Source organism: Drosophila serrata, unplaced genomic scaffold (genome assembly GCF_035046125.1).
Source record: "Drosophila serrata isolate PLE 108 unplaced genomic scaffold, ASM3504612v1 contig_295, whole genome shotgun sequence".
NCBI lineage: Eukaryota > Metazoa > Arthropoda > Insecta > Diptera > Drosophilidae > Drosophila > Drosophila serrata.
This window is the reverse complement of record NW_028257193.1, coordinates 1,649,785-1,665,269: the sequence shown is the minus strand read 5'-3', so window position 1 is coordinate 1,665,269 and position 15,485 is coordinate 1,649,785. Positions and strand designations below refer to the sequence as shown.

At 43.4% G+C, this 15,485-nt stretch overlaps 4 protein-coding genes across 5 annotated transcripts in view; 3 read left to right on the top strand and 1 right to left on the bottom strand.

Moving 5' to 3' along the window:
- Positions 1-15,485, bottom strand: part of Sulf1 (Extracellular sulfatase Sulf1) — a 32,152-nt gene that overhangs the window by 14,782 nt on the left and 1,885 nt on the right. The window lies entirely within an intron of this gene.
- Positions 1,053-2,879, top strand: LOC110188046 (uncharacterized). Its single transcript, XM_020957599.2, has 3 exons — positions 1,053-1,353; positions 1,434-1,606; positions 1,675-2,879. Exons 1-3 carry the CDS (start codon positions 1,179-1,181, stop codon positions 2,794-2,796), a joined length of 1,470 nt encoding a protein of 489 aa, XP_020813258.2. The 5' UTR covers positions 1,053-1,178; the 3' UTR covers positions 2,797-2,879.
- On the top strand, positions 3,111-4,848 carry LOC110188078 (uncharacterized). The gene is made up of 3 exons (XM_020957632.2): positions 3,111-3,375; positions 3,447-3,619; positions 3,679-4,848. The coding sequence occupies exons 1-3, from the start codon at positions 3,195-3,197 to the stop codon at positions 4,807-4,809; spliced, it is 1,485 nt and encodes a 494-aa protein (XP_020813291.2). The 5' UTR covers positions 3,111-3,194; the 3' UTR covers positions 4,810-4,848.
- Positions 5,303-7,654, top strand: LOC110188039 (uncharacterized). The gene is made up of 3 exons (XM_020957587.2): positions 5,303-5,685; positions 6,216-6,385; positions 6,451-7,654. Exons 1-3 carry the CDS (start codon positions 5,337-5,339, stop codon positions 7,582-7,584), a joined length of 1,653 nt encoding a protein of 550 aa, XP_020813246.2. The 5' UTR covers positions 5,303-5,336; the 3' UTR covers positions 7,585-7,654.

Genomic DNA, 15,485 nt, shown 5'->3' with positions numbered 1-15,485 from the left:
CCGGCTGTCGGCCAGAGTAATTAGACTCCATTAGTGGCCTGGCAGACGTCGCCGCATTTCTCCCGAAGGCAGCATCACCACAGAAATCCATGCAAAGTGCCCCATGTACCATGTGCCATGTGCCATTTGCCATTTGCGCCATGTGCCCGTATCCAGATCTATCTCAATCTAGAGTCCATGGCCACATGTTGGCGCTCATAATTTTTACGCCATTAGACAACTTTGTGCATAAACTCATTAAAATGTACTCGAGTCTCTCGAAACGAAATGGAGATGGCATTTGCTGCTGATGTGGCTGGATCTGGAGCTGGAGCAGGGAGCTGGTGCTGGAGCTGGAGTCGTCATGGCACTTGGCTAATTTGTCGAGCGGCGTCAAATGACAAGGAACAGGCAGCAGGCAGAGGCAGTCGCACTCCTCATCCTCCCCAGAATCCATAGACATGTGGCGCGATTTGACAGTTTGAGGCGCAACAAGATAGATTGGCTTGCAAAGATGCTGGGCCTTTGGGATCGGTTGGGATGATGTCGAAGTGGAGTGGTTGGAAATGGCAGTGTCAGTGCAGACATTACGCAATTCGAGACAACTCAAGTAAACACTCGAGTGGTGGCCCGCCGCCGGGATGATTATGATTGCGAGCCCGATGAGTTTGTTGCTGCTGCTAATGCCATACATAATGCAGACGCTAGACAGGCGCTCTGGAGACGTCACACACCACTTGGTTTCATCAAGAGAAGAAGGTTGCTTCATATCCCATTCCCTCAGCCTTTGGCCCTATTCAAGACACTTTCTTTTTGCAGAAAAAGAGGTCGTGGTTAGCCCAAAAGCGTGTCAATACTTAAAGATTTAAATATGCTTTGCTGCCTAGTAAATATAATTAAAGATAACAACAGAAGAAACCTATTTATATGTTGCCCCGCTTGTTTGGTCACCCAAACAAAAAAAGTCCCCAATATGACTGATCATGATTCACAGCCAAGGCCAAGCGGCCAATTGAATCAAATTTATGGGAATCGCGAAGACACTTGTATCTATAAACTGATTAAAGTGTCATTACTTATCAGCTAGATATCACTATCGCCAAATTCGGACCACATTTTTCCAATTTCCTATTTAAATGCGATTGCGGACAATGGCGGAGCCCCAGTAACGAACGAACAACCGAACGAAATTCTAGAAAATGAGTGGATTTCAAGGCACTAACATGAGTGCAGGTCCTCTTCCTGTAAAGGAGACCATCTACATAAGCACTGCACCTCCGCCGGAACCAGCGATACCGCCATCTGTTAATGTGACTGTTACCAACAATGGCTACTGGGCCAGAATGAACAGACAGACGGCAACGTCTAGTGCGGGTGAGAAAATGTCCAATTTTCCCAGGTAGAGATGACTCGTGACTTGACTAATCGATGTATATATATTCTTCACCCTGCAGTTTTCTTTTTCTTTGTCTATGGGGGTATGGACTTTGCCGCCAGCTTGGGCTGGGATCCAACCTTCAGTGTCCTCATGTCCACCGAATTCTCATATAGCTGGTTCATAGGCGTTATAATAGGAGCACTGGCTGCCATGGCCACCATGACATTCATGCCCAAGCAGGTCTACTATGTAAGTGATATGAAGTTATCTCATTTTATAGATTGTTTAAAACTTTTGACTCTCTTTACCCATCCCAGGTCTTTGGAGGCTTAATGCAGCTTACTGGTTCCATTATCTTTACCGCTGCACCCGATGACTACTCTTGCTGCCTGGCCGCTCGCTATGTGGCTGGTGTGGGCATTGGTTTCATCACCGTTCCATTCATCATTCACAATGCCGAGGTGACGGGACCCAATCAGCGGGGCGCAACCGGAGGACTTGAGCAATGTGGCCTGGCCATTGGTGTAGCCGCCCAAGTGGTGTACACTACGGAGTGGCTCACATTTCTTGATGGCAGCCCGAACTTGGTGCACGGCATCCTTGGCATTGTGTTCTCCTTGTTGGGCCTAGGAACTTGCGGTTTGGCCATCGAGTCACCGGTCTTCTTTCTGCAACGCAATCAGGAGCAGAAGGCACGCAGTTGCCAAATGCAACTTGTGGGCAATAACACCGGTGTTGCCAACAAGTACTTCGAGGAGGCACGAATCTATGTGGTGGAGAGCAGCAGCCGCAGTCTTGGCGAGGAGCTGGTCGCCTCCGCGATGCCCTTTGTCAAGCTTCTCCTATTCCGCTGCTGCGTTGCGTTCTCCTTTTCCCTGCCGCTGACCAGCTCCATAATATATAGCAGCCGCTTTGTTGAGGGCTTCTCCCTCACCTGGCAGCTGTATGTGTGGGGATGTCTCCGCCTGATTGGCACCCTGGTGGCCCTTTGCTTTCTGGACACGATTGGTCGCAAGGCGGTGTCCCTCGTTGGTCTACTCTGCATGGCGGGACTGATGCTCGGCATGGCGGGTCTTTGCGAGGACTTGTTGAGCTTCTACACTATGGCACAGGTATGCAACATTGGGATGGCCTTCCAGGCCTTTGCCGGACTCTTCATCTGCAGCTCCTCGGTGTACCTGGGTGAGGCTTTCCCTCTGCGCTTGAAACCCTACCTGGTTGGACTGATTGTGATCGTGGAGCAGGTGATCCATGTCATCGTAATTGCATGCATTGGCCCTGGAGTAGAAGTCAATTTCTTTGCGTACTTCCTGTCCGTGGGGATTATAATGCTCCTGTGTGTGATCTTCTTTGCTGTCTCCATGCCGGAAACGAAGAGAATGACACTGCGGGAGGCTGGCCACCGGTTTCAGAAATGGTACGATGTGACAATATACTAAGCTTGAGAATCTGAATTAGGCACTCACCTACTTGTTAAAATTTATGTTTGCTTTTAATAAATATAATTAGATTTGTAAACAAATGTTTAAAGCTTGAACTGTATTGATTTTTTATTGAAAATTGAACTTGAATAATATGCTATGACTATGTCACCTGTATTGAACTTATGGATGACTAGACCTCCATTAAATAATACGTTTTTATCGAACCTCATTGAGGCTTACTTTCACTGGCGGAACTTCCATAAAGCAAACATTATCTAAAGCTTATTACATACAGCACTAATCCCCCAATAGGTTTATATTACTTAGACCTCAATTGGTTCTTATGGCTCGTACAGTTGTTCCTTGACCATTAAAACGAACGGATCGAACCAAGTTCACTGCAACCATAGAATATGACAATCACTTATGTTACCCGCTGTCCAGAGGACAATCAACAAAATAACTTTAACATTAAGGATTCCGAGGGAGGAAATATTCCTAAAGCTCAGCCAACAATGCAAAATGTGAATGTAACCATGGGAAATACAGGTTCTATGCGTCATTTCAATAAGCAACTCAATGTGGCCTCGGCAGGTGTGTCAAAGAACCTATTTTTACCCAATATCAGGAAAGGATTCCTTATCATTTATCCTTTGTCTCTGTAGTGTTTTTTCTGTTCGTATACGGAGGCATGGATCTGGCTCACAGTACAGGTTGGAATCAAACCCTAAACACAAAGGCCTCCCAACAGTTCAAATGTAGTTGGTTTATCGGAGTTCTTGGAGGATCTGTGCTATCGTCCTTGCTTATGAGCTTTCTGCCCAAGTTGCCTTTCTATGTGAGTCATATGAAATGTATTCAGGAGAGATAAACTAATTTTCTGCATATTCTTCAAAGGTCCTAGGAGGACTCCTGCAGCTGACTGGCGCCATCATCTTCACCTGTGCTCCCTTTAATTACACACTTCTTCTGGCTGCTCGTTACGTCTCAGGCGCTGGAATTGGCCTAATCACTGTCCCATTCCTCATTCACAGTGCCGAAGTATCGACGGATAAATATCGAGGAGTTAGTGGATCCATGGAGCAGTGTGGTCTGGCCCTGGGCATCGCCATTCAAGTGATTTATGACACTCAGTTGGTAGATGACAAGGAGGCATCCGTTAATGAGGTCCACGGAATCATAGGCATTGTTTTGTCCCTGCTGGGTCTGGGCATGACAGCCCTCTCGATCGAGTCACCCGTCTTCCATCTGCGTCGCAACCAGGAGGAGATGGCCCGCGAGTGCCATGAGAAACTCCTGGGAAGCTTCAATCCCTATGTTGACCAGGCTTTTGAGGAGGTCAGTCTATATGTGGCTGAGAGCCAGGAGAGAACCTTCTTCCGGGAACTGCTTGCCTCCGTGTTGCCCTTCATCAAGATGCTTTTCTATCGCGGCTTTGTGGCATTCTCCTTCTCCCTGCCTCTGTCTGCATCCCTAATCTCGAGTGCCAAGCTCACCGAGGGTGAAATTTCCTGCTGGCCAGTCACCGTATGGGGTCTGGTGCGTCTCCTTGGCGCTCTTGTCGCTCAAGGATTCCTGGACAAGGTGGGTCGCAAACTGTTCTCGCTAGTGGGATTGCTATGCATGGCCATCCTGATGCTGTGCATGGCTGTCTCCTACGATGATCCATCCAACATCCTGGTCACCTTTTACATGTATCAGGTGTGGAGGCTGGGCGTTGCCTTTCAGGCTTTTGCCGGAGTCTTTGTCTGCAGTTCCTCGGTGTATCTGGGTGAGGCTTTCCCGCTGCGTGTGAAACCCTTACTTGTGGGTTATATCATAGGATTTGAGCAAACGATTCACATCCTCAATATAGTGGGGTACAACAAGGGTTCCGCTGACTTTTTCTATCGTTACTATCTCACTGTTGGAATTATCCTAATGCTTGGAGTGATATTCTTTGCGGTTTTCATACCAGAGACAAAGAAACTCACACTCCGAGAGGCTGGCAAGAGGTTCCAGCGACTATTAAATATAAGATTTTTCTAAGTAAAATACCTTTTTGGAGGAATAAATTAATTAATTAACTATTTATCTTATGTCATTAATTAAGCTACTTGTGAGTACAGCTACCCTTTAAAGATAACGATTATCTCTAACCTCCAAAATCGTCGTTATCTGTGACATTTGTTAATCGAATTAATTTTTTGGGATTGATAAGCGAGTTCCAGCTATTAGCAGAACGTCATAGGATGGTAGAGAGGCTTTCCCTCAGTCACTGGGGGTATACCCCGATTTAGTGGCAAACGATGGCTCACCCTGAACTTTGTACTCCCGAATTCAATCAATTTCACTAAGTTGGCTAGGACACCTCCTGGGGAGTGAGTGAGTAACTTGGTTGCCCCCATGGCCCTCGAATGTTTCTGTGACTTTATCACGACTTATCGTGGCTTACTCGAAATGAATCACGGCAACAGGCAGCGGGCGTCGGGCCTACTGTAAAACGCGGAACGCGAGTATCTACCAGCTGATAAAACCTATGTGTATATCAATTATCTACTGGCTAGATATCAATTATGTTGATAGCTACCACTTACGCAGCCACATTTTATAAAAGCCCGCCCAGTCCACCCGTAGCTACCAAAACGAACGAATCGGAATTGCACGCGCTCCTTAAAAGTGGAATCGAATTTAGATCGCCTTCAGGTTACATAAGTTGGACAGCGACCATGACAACTACCTATGTGACCACGGGCCAGGTGCCCGTCCAGCAGACCACGTTCATCACAACGGGCCCACAGCAGACTCAAACCACATACATCACCACAGGTCGACCACAGCCACCACCTCCACCGGTAGTGGTGGTCACAGCTCCCACCACTGGACGCTGGGCCACAGCAGCTCAAACCCAATCCGGAACAGCTGGTGAGATTAGCAAAATCTTGAAAGAAATTTGGTTAAATTGCTAATGGGGATCTCCTCTTTCCTAAAATCAATTAAAATACTTTGTTTCAATTGAAATATCTTTAGTAGTAAGAAGGTACTAATATATATATGACACAGAGTCTTTTAAATGTTGACAAACCATTTTCTTGAGAATTCCTAGGCACCTGATAAGAAATAATATCATATTTAAAAGCTTCTTTGTCCAACTATCTATGACAATTGGTATAATATATAAAAGAAGCAATACTACACATGTATTTGGGGAATAAAATAATATATCTTTAAATAACAAAATAAAGGTATATACTGCCAAAGAAGTATATATTACTTCCATTACCTTAAGTACCCAAAAACTCAAAGTCCTCATAGACTTACTGTGAAGTTTTACTTCATTTACTAAATCCTTTATTAACCTAAAAGTAAGAATAACCATTGACATTTAAGTTCTCACTGCCCAAACCTGATCTATTTCTCCTCCAATACTAACTTTTTTTTTATTCCTAACCTAGCTTGTTTCCTCTTTGTTTATGCCGGAATGGACATGGCCCAAAGCCTGGGCTGGAGCTCTCTATTCACCGTCTCAACACTTGAGTTCCAGTATAGTTGGTTCGTTGGTGTCATCATTGGAGCTGTGGTCTCTGCCGTAACATCGTCTTTTCTGCCCAAAATGGTTTTCTATGTGAGTAAACCTATCACACTTCTCTTGCAGATTCCCTTAACTAACTCTATACTCTTTCCCTGCAGGGTCTTGGTGGTGTAATGAATCTGATTGATGCGATTATTTTTGTTAGTGCTCCGTACGAGTATGAATCCATACTGGCTGCTCGCTATGTAGGGGGAGTGGGCATCGGCCTGATCACCGTACCCTTCCTCATCCATAGCGCAGAGATTGCCTCGAGCAGCAATCGTGGTTCCTGCAGTGCCATGGAGCAGTATGGTCTCGCCCTAGGTGTTGCCATCCAGGTGATCTATGACTCCCAGTGGACGCAGAGCTTGGACATGACTGTGAATCGAGTGCACGGCATCTTTGGCATTGTCTTTACGGCTATCGCTCTGGGTAGCTTGGCGGTTTCGACGGAATCACCGATCTTCTACATCCGTCAGAATCAGGAGCAGAAGGCACGAGCCAGTCTGAAGCGACTGATGGGTGGCTATTGGACGCAGGAGAACGGCGAGCGGGCCTACAATGAGGCGAAGCTGTATGTGGTGGAGGGCAGCAGTCAGGGAGTTGGCGAACAGCTGGGCGAATCCCTGATGCCCTTCCTCAAACTGTTGCTTTTCCGTTGCTTTGTGGCCTTCTCCTTCTCGCTGCCACTCTCCTTGTCCATGCTGAGCAGTACCTACGAGGTGGAGAACACCACCATCGCCTGGCCACCGGTTATCTTTGGCATCCTTCGGCTCATTGGAGCTCTGATCACCATTGGCGTGCTGGATCCGGTGGGCAGGAAGTTTGTCTCTCTGCTGGGACTCATGTGCATGGCCGGATTGATGCTGGGCATGGCAGGGGTTTACGGAGACTACTCTAACATCGCCGATCCCTACTTCATGTGGCAAGTGTGCCGCCTGGGCATGGCCTTTCAATTCTTTGCCGGACTCTTCATCTGCAGCAGCTCCGTTTATCTGGGAGAGGCCTTCCCCATGCGTGTTAAACCCTTCTTCATTGGCCTGATTGTGTGTCTGGAGCAGGTTATTCACATAATTGTAATTGTTACATTCAAGCTGGGCGCCAACCACTTCTATAGTTACTTTGTGGCCGTGGGCATTATCCTGGTAGTGGGTCTGGTGGCCTTTGCTGTGGTTATGCCAGAGACCCGAGGCATGACACTGCGCCAGGCGGGTGAGCGATTCCGAAGGGTTCACGATGTGATGGCCTACTAATTGGCTTATATTTAATAATTGTATTCAAAAGAAATACTTGTTTAATAAACTAATGCCCTATACTTATAAATCTGCTATTTTTTAATAAATAAGTATTTAAAATTTAGTCGAAGAAAGTCTGAAAACCCTTCCCGAATATCTAAATCTATATGCAAACTGTCTATTGATTTACGATTCTTATTTTTAAATTTAGCTGCTCTTCTTATGAACCAACTGCGTACATTTACAATTTATCTTCTGGATCAGTTTTATTCTATACAAAAAAATTAAAATAAAATTGCAAAAATCTAAAATACTGTACACAAAGTAGGTAAATGTGGCAAGTGTTTGGTGCATTACTCATTCGCCCCGTTGACTTCCGCGTGAACGAAAAAAGCAGCAGTCAGGCCAGCTGCCTCTACTCGTACGCATATATTTATGTCTTCTCAAAAGAAACTATTTAATGCAGCTAATTCCCCCTCTCTTGGCAAGTCACTGGAGGAGACTATTTTTATAGGGCTGCGGGCTTTGCCCGGTTTATTTTGAACTTTATTACGGACTAATTTATGTCTCCGCTGGCTCTGTTCTACGGTTTCTGAACCTAATCTCTCCCCCGGAACATGTGGATGCAGTGGATAGCTTTATTTTTGACACTTTGATGGCGCTTTTGTGGTGTTTGCATGTTTGTTTAACGTTCCGCCATCGCTTTATGCGTTTTTAATGCACTTTTATGGATCAAATCATTTCCACGACCAATTAAACACATTTTTTCCAAAAAGCAGCAGCTGTTATCTTGTATAGTTTTTAAATGGATCTCTGTCTAATGAAAAGTATACATATCATAGTTAAACTATCATCAATAATTTCATTAACAACCTTATGCCTCGCTAAAATCACTGACTAAGTATAGTTATACACACTGATTTTCCTCCACACTGAAGTGAGGCAACGTGGCATTCTCCAGAAGCGACAACAACAAAGACCCATTGAGGCAACAATAAGGCGAATTATATGAATTACAATTGAAATTATCTTACAAGTGACACATCGACAACAGGGATGCGGGGCTGGTCCATTACAGCGCACAAAAATGCGCATAAAAATTGCATTAAAATGCCATCACAGACACAGGGGCCTAATGAAGGAATGGCAATAAAGGACAATTGCCAGAGGCATCAGCAGCTAAGGAGCTGAGGAGCTGGGGAGCTGGCTGGCAGCAATGCCCTTAAATAGAAATAGAGACGAAGAAGCTGGCCAAGATATGGGAACCCGCCAAATGCGTGCAAAAATGTTTCCACACATCTCTCGAGTGGCTTTTCGCGACTCGGCAATTTCCCAGGCACCAAAGTGAATTAAATGCAGACGCGTGATTTTGCACACTGATTGCGGGGGCACCTGGAACCATCAGGCTCCTCCAGAAAGGGTGAGCGGGTGAGGGTTCAAGCCTCCCAGGGCAGTGCATTTAATTGCCTTGCCACAGGTGAGCGGTGAAGCGACTGCATCCACCAGATCCAATGTGCGAAAATGGGATTTTATGGACCGCAGCTTGGGCTAATTAACAGCTCAAAGGAAAATATTGCAAAGGGCAGGGCACTTGAATGTACGAATTAAGGTACTTTATAGCAATATGTGTATTGTAACTCACCTTTAATTAGAATATATATTAGACTTCCGCTTCGGTCGCAATAAATCTGCAATTCAAACAAGTAGAAATGTGCTATGATTAACATCAGATAAGATAGACAGCTGGAAATCCTTAATCAAGCAGCAAGCATATCATTAATTCATCTCAATTAAAACAGTCCAAGACGGTGACACTTTTCCGTGAACTTTCTGCTCATTTACAACTGACACATTTGCACCTGCCTGAGCGCTGAATGATTGATAGTGGAACACCCGGTGGAGGGAGAGTCCGTCCGTGACCCGGTCCGCACTCCGGAGTTTCCTTTTTAACCCGGGGGTAAAATTTCCATCTGTCAGCTGTCAGTTTTGAATGTTGGCAGGCGCTGAACTTGGCATTTTAATTGAGTGCAAGAAGCAAAAAAAAATATATGTATAAAACTCAGGGAAATGACTGCAGTGCAAATGTGAATTGTGAATGCGAATTAATGGGATTTGCCGGCTGCCACTTGTGAGGCGCTCTTTTCTTCTGGGCACCTGTCAGTTAGGGTATTTCGACTTCGTTAAGACCGTCTTGTTTGGCTTTTATTGAACAAACAGCTGCCGCTTAACTGGCTTTCTGGTAGAGTGAGACGTTGCTTTTATGACTCTGCAGTGCAACGCTGCGTATGCGCAATGTACGATGTGGAAAGTTGCCATTTAACCCAGTTTGGTGTGCAAGTTTGTTACCCTTCGACTTCTGGACTTCTTATCATCACCACCATCACCTCTCGGGAAAGTGTTCACTTGACATGCGAACGTCGGCAACCTTGAACGATTCAACAAACCCGAATTCGAATCGAAACTGCACCCATTGCGTATACGCAGCGTGTGCAAATAGGAAGGCAAACAAGAAGTGAATGGCTGTCGCTGCCCCTCATCCTCCACCTGGTTTGTTTGTCCGCCGATTGTACGGGTGTTCAGTTTATATTTACATACAAGGCAGGCAAACAGAATGAAAAGGAAAAACATAAACTGTTTTGATTGCAGGTAAACAAAACGACTGACTAACTGACTAAGCGACTGGCCGCGAAGGCAGCAGACAACTCTTCGTTATTGATTGCTGTCCATTTATCATGCCGCTTGTTTATCAACAGGCCAGAACTTTTGATAAGCGCCCAGAACCGGTTTCCCGCCTCCCCCCAAACTCCCTTTGTGGAGTCAATGATCTTGGGTCCCCGGCACTCACAACTCTTGGTTACTTGTGACGGACTATTGCGCATTTGCCTATCAAATAGGAGACACTCTAAGAAATCTATAATCATTTTAGGTAATCATATTAATATAATACAGATTACAAGTGAACTAAAGCTTAAACAAACCTAATTAGTTGAAGGTCAATTGGTATAGCTAAAATAATTTACTTTAGTAATCAAGGTATTCTTTTTAAATACAGAATAGTTTTACTATTTGTATATGGTAGCAATATTTTTTCATTGAGTACTCTAGTATACTCTCAGTAATACTATTTTAAAATTATATTAATTTCATTAGATAGTTAGATTATAGATTATTTGGGATCTGCAGGGCTATTTTTTCCAATGTACAGCTACAAATCGAGGGGAAACAGGTAGTTGTTGCCTGGCGATGATTTCATTGGAAACAAAGCCAAACAATTCGAATGGCAATAATGCTTTTGGAAATGCTTCATTGATCACCAGAAGGAAATGTTACGCACCAATTACTGCCAGCTGGGGGGGGGGGAGGAGGAGAGTGTAAAATGGCATTCCACCTGAGCTGGGAAATCTCCCATATACTATCCCATACCCATACTGGTAGTATTAATCTCAAATGAATAGTTATAATCCGCAGTAATTAGTTGGATTTACATGCCGCATTAAAAGTCTGCCCATAAATCTGTCACAAATCGTATAAAAAATCATATTTATGGCATAAATAACTCAAATCGGGCAATAATCAAAGCCACTGACAGGCATTCACATAAAAAAAACCCAAAGAGACAGAAACACACACGCAGAAAATGTAATAAACGCCCTCGGCCAGAGTTGAGATTTTGATTGAGTTGGAAAATGGCGCATGCAAATCACAATTAGGAATGTTATTATTGCCATAGCTATTTTATTTTTATTATTATATGTAGCTGTAATAGCCAGCCATTGGAATCGTAAAACGCTTGTTAATTGATTGCGAACGCGACAGGGCATTGTTGCCGAATTAATTATTCAGCAATTGAACAATTGATTGAACGCTCTGGGCACAGCGATTATTTATGGACATTGTCGCAGGCAGGTCTTGCGAGTGAATTGGTTCGGTTTCCGGTGGTCTCCTTTGTCCTTTTGTCCTGCTCCTGTCAGTTATATTTAATACATTCAATACATGTTCAAGGTGTGAGCCAGGGGCAAGGGCATTCGACCTGTGAAGGCTCATTTCTTACCTCCTTTGACCTGCCACTGACTTTGACAAAATGAAGGCCATATTTACTCAACATTGTCGGAAAACAAAGCGCATTCAGAGTGCGTATGAGATATTTGTGTCGATTTGTCAGTGAGCATGGAATTTGGCTTAAGAATTCGGCCGACTTTGAACGGAAATGCCACAATGGACCAAAATGGATGCCTGGATTCCTTGTATCATCGAACAATTGGTTCAACAGAAATCACTTGCAACGACTTCTACTTCGAAGCAACCCGAAAGGCAGTTGTTTTTTGTAAAAATTAATATCCGTAGCTGGTGTTATGAATGCTCAGAAAACTACCTGATAAATCGCACTCGCATCTGTTGACAGCCAAAACAAATGGCTTTGGCAAGCAAACACACACTTGGGATTCTGGGAAAGATTTTCAATTAGCACTGGGCAAGGCATTATGGGGAATTATTAAACAGCACGCGCTCTCTGAACTCTGCCGTTCAATATGCCAAAGATATTCATAAATGAAATAAACAGCCAATGTATGTGTATGTATACAGAATGCATCATTAATCACAACCTGGCTCTGGCTCTGGCCTTTTCAAGATCATTTAGCACCAGATACTACATTCGGTCCGTCAAAAGTTTTATTGTATTTCGACACCCAACACTGGCGCTAAATTTGCACATTTTTCACTTAATTTTTTCTTCTCTTTTGGCTAGCAACAAAACATTAAAATCATAATTTTAAATGAATTTATAGAATTTGTATTATTGGCTTACGTTTCGATTTTTGAGGGAATTTTCGGTTCAAGTTTTGGGGTTTGAGGGGGGCAAAAAACCACATGATGGTTTTCCATCATTAATTTGTTTTGGCTCATAAACAATCACGAACTTTTATTGATGTTATGAATGTGATTCTGATTGCCCCGTGTTTGTTTATCTGTTTGTAGAGGAAAATGTGCATTGTGGGATAGATTTAGTGCTTAGTTAGCCTTGGGATCAAATATCCAAAATATTTTCTACTTGTTATTGAATGGTTCGAGCGTTTTGAGAATCACATGATCGCATAGATGTTTCTTATTTATTGAAGGTAATTTTAAGACATAAATATATGATTGTTCAGCCGTATATATTGTGTATGTATTGTACTTTAAAAAACTTTGTGAGCACATTTTGATGATTTTGTAAATAAGTTTTATTACGTCTTATATGTATTTCCAAAATCTTATGAAACAATTATTAATATTCAAGAAAGTTTCCAACTCTACATTTGATTTCTATTAGCTTGAGTATTTAGAATTATTTATCTTAGGTACTTATCAAAGATATTAGCACTTATTAAGCCTCATTTAATTATGACATGTAATTAAATATTTACCCCAAGGAATTAAGGGCTTTTGCCTAGCAATATCTAGATATTTTCCTCGTTTTGCTTCCATTTCTTTGTTTGTTTTTCGAATTTTTCATTCTAGCCACACTCGCTTTTCATTTCCCGCTTCATCCTGGCCTGAAACTATGTCTGGAACTGAGACTGGGATTGGGAAGGGGAATGGGAATGGGACTGGGGACTCCGAATGGGACCTGGGAATGGGTAGGTTTGCTCTCATTTTGCCTTTTTTCACGCTTATTATGTTGGTTTGTTGTAGTTGCGGCTGATGTTGGTTTGTTGTGCACATATTTACTATAGGTCTGTGTATATATGTATATATTTTGGTTTAAATGTTGTCAGACAGGATTTTCCACTTTAATGCAGTCGACGTCCCTGCTTTTTGGCGCGTTTTCAGTCGCACAGCTCATCATGGATCAGAACAGCCCAGCTCCCGGGGCGCCTTACCCTCCTCCCATCTCCCATCTCCTGGATTCTCTCCTTCACCCCTTGCTAAACGTTGAGCCTGCGTGTCCGCAATCCTGCAGCTGTGGCAGCAGCATTCAGGTTAATGCAGCCTTTTATTCATACTATTTTTCTAAGCGCATTATGCCTCGAGCTCCGCTCAAAATATTAGCAAAAATTATGTTAATCCTACTTGCCAGCCTGCGCAGCGTATGCCGGCGAGTTGAATTAATTTAATAGCCGCTTACAATAATTACCCAGGGACCAAGCCACCCTTGGACAGGGGGTAATGTTTTTAATGTCTTCAATGTTTGACGCGATTTCAAATTGCGCCTTGCGGCGCAGACACTCCGGACATTAAAATGGGATATTGCCAGTGGTGTGAGGATGCAGTTGCTCCTGCAGGAGAGCAGAGTTAAAAATAAATTCAGTCAAAGACTTTGAGGTGGAGATATAGGGTCCAAGTACAATAAAGAACTTAGGGAATGTAAGAAAAAAAATATATATATAGTATAATTCAAGAGTTTCAAGATTGTATAATTTATATTTTTAAATTTATTGGATCCTTGCTACACTTTGATTTATATTTTTTGTTAAGTATTAATATTAAATCTTTAGTTTATAAGAAAAGTCTGCTGGCGTCTTTGACAAAAATATGAAAAGATCTCGTTCTGAACTTGTAAGACTCTGTTGACTATGATAACCATTATGGTTTATATAAACAAATAAAAAGTAAATAGATTAAAAAAGGCTCTATGACATGGTCATTTAATATTATTTATAAAACAAAACAAGCTATAATTGTTAATAGTTCTTAATATAAGCTAACTTAGAGTTCACTGAATCTGCTTTGAAATCAAATTTACGCAAAACAAAATACAAGCACTGATCGGGTGTCTCTACCAGACGGTGGCTCTATCTGGAATATATGTACATACATATAGTATGTTATATATAAAATAGTTTCCTAAACATTTCAATTAAAAATTCCTTCAATTCCCAATTAACCCGAGATAGTGAGAGGGCGCGGTCCATTGTCCTTATCAATTTCCAGCTTCCAACAGAGACGAGAGACATGTGTTAATTTACACTTGCTGCTAAATGGGGTGCTCCTCCATTGGGCGTTATAGTTCGATCCATTTCCAGATCAGACTTAAGGGGGAGGAAAATGCAAATTGAGGCGTTTAAAAACGCGCACAAATCGCTCGCTGCAATTAAACGGCGCCCCGAAACGCGTGCTTCGGATATAACCCGCCTCCCGGGTGATTTTATGACTGTATTTTATGCGTGCCATGTCTGCCATATAAAAATATATATATTTATACACATACATAGTTTGCGGCTAATGACTCCGCCTGGAGAGCGGGCAGCGGATGCAAATGGAAGTCAGAGACGCCTTGTGTCCACTCATTAAGTGGTGTTAGTTCAACCAGTTCCGAGGACAGCATGATGGATTGCCGGCCAGCTGAATAACTCGAACCCCAATCGCTCATTCAGTTGGCCATTCATTCATTCATTCATTCATTCATTCATCGGACTTTTTGGGCTTCGAGACCGGACCGAAACCTGATTACGGTAAAAGGCCAAAACGGAGTGTGTTCTGGTCGATGCCTTTGGGGCAACAACCAAAGCGTTAGTCATCGTCATTGTCGCCAGCTGCTCCTCCTCCTTTTTGCCCTCTCCTCCAGAGCCCCAACCTGCGGCTGACCGAATTATAGCTCTCGGATTGCGTGGAGCGATCAAACCAGTTTCCAGCTTCAGCTCCTACTCCAACTGCAGCTCCTCGGTAGGCCGAAAAAGGCCAGGAGAAATTGCCACAGTCGAAACAATTAGACAGCCCGACCAGGCGGCTAACGGCTACAACTTGTTGCCGCCGCGGACAGAAGACGCAGAGTCTTGGCGCTGGGAAAAGTAAAAAGTGTCTAATTAAATGCTTGGCCAGTCAGGCCGCGGGACATCTAGAGAGGGAATCCACTAAACGAAGTTGAAATACTCTTTTAGCAAATAAAACTTATTCACAACTAACAGATTCACAAAGTTTTATTTACTATCAAGGTATGT

Excerpts from the sequence above, each read along its gene's own strand:
- LOC110188046 (XM_020957599.2), top strand. The coding sequence starts at position 1,179 with ATGAGTGGATTTCAAGGCACTAACATGAGTGCAGGTCCTCTTCCTGTA. Across the intron at positions 1,354-1,433 it reads GACGGCAACGTCTAGTGCGG|TTTTCTTTTTCTTTGTCTAT; the intron begins GTGAGAAAATGT and ends TTCACCCTGCAG. Across the intron at positions 1,607-1,674 it reads TGCCCAAGCAGGTCTACTAT|GTCTTTGGAGGCTTAATGCA; the intron begins GTAAGTGATATG and ends TACCCATCCCAG.
- LOC110188078 (XM_020957632.2), top strand. The coding sequence starts at position 3,195 with ATGACAATCACTTATGTTACCCGCTGTCCAGAGGACAATCAACAAAAT. Across the intron at positions 3,376-3,446 it reads ACTCAATGTGGCCTCGGCAG|TGTTTTTTCTGTTCGTATAC; the intron begins GTGTGTCAAAGA and ends TTGTCTCTGTAG. Across the intron at positions 3,620-3,678 it reads TGCCCAAGTTGCCTTTCTAT|GTCCTAGGAGGACTCCTGCA; the intron begins GTGAGTCATATG and ends TATTCTTCAAAG.
- LOC110188039 (XM_020957587.2), top strand. The coding sequence starts at position 5,337 with ATGTTGATAGCTACCACTTACGCAGCCACATTTTATAAAAGCCCGCCC. Across the intron at positions 5,686-6,215 it reads AACCCAATCCGGAACAGCTG|CTTGTTTCCTCTTTGTTTAT; the intron begins GTGAGATTAGCA and ends TTCCTAACCTAG. Across the intron at positions 6,386-6,450 it reads TGCCCAAAATGGTTTTCTAT|GGTCTTGGTGGTGTAATGAA; the intron begins GTGAGTAAACCT and ends CTTTCCCTGCAG.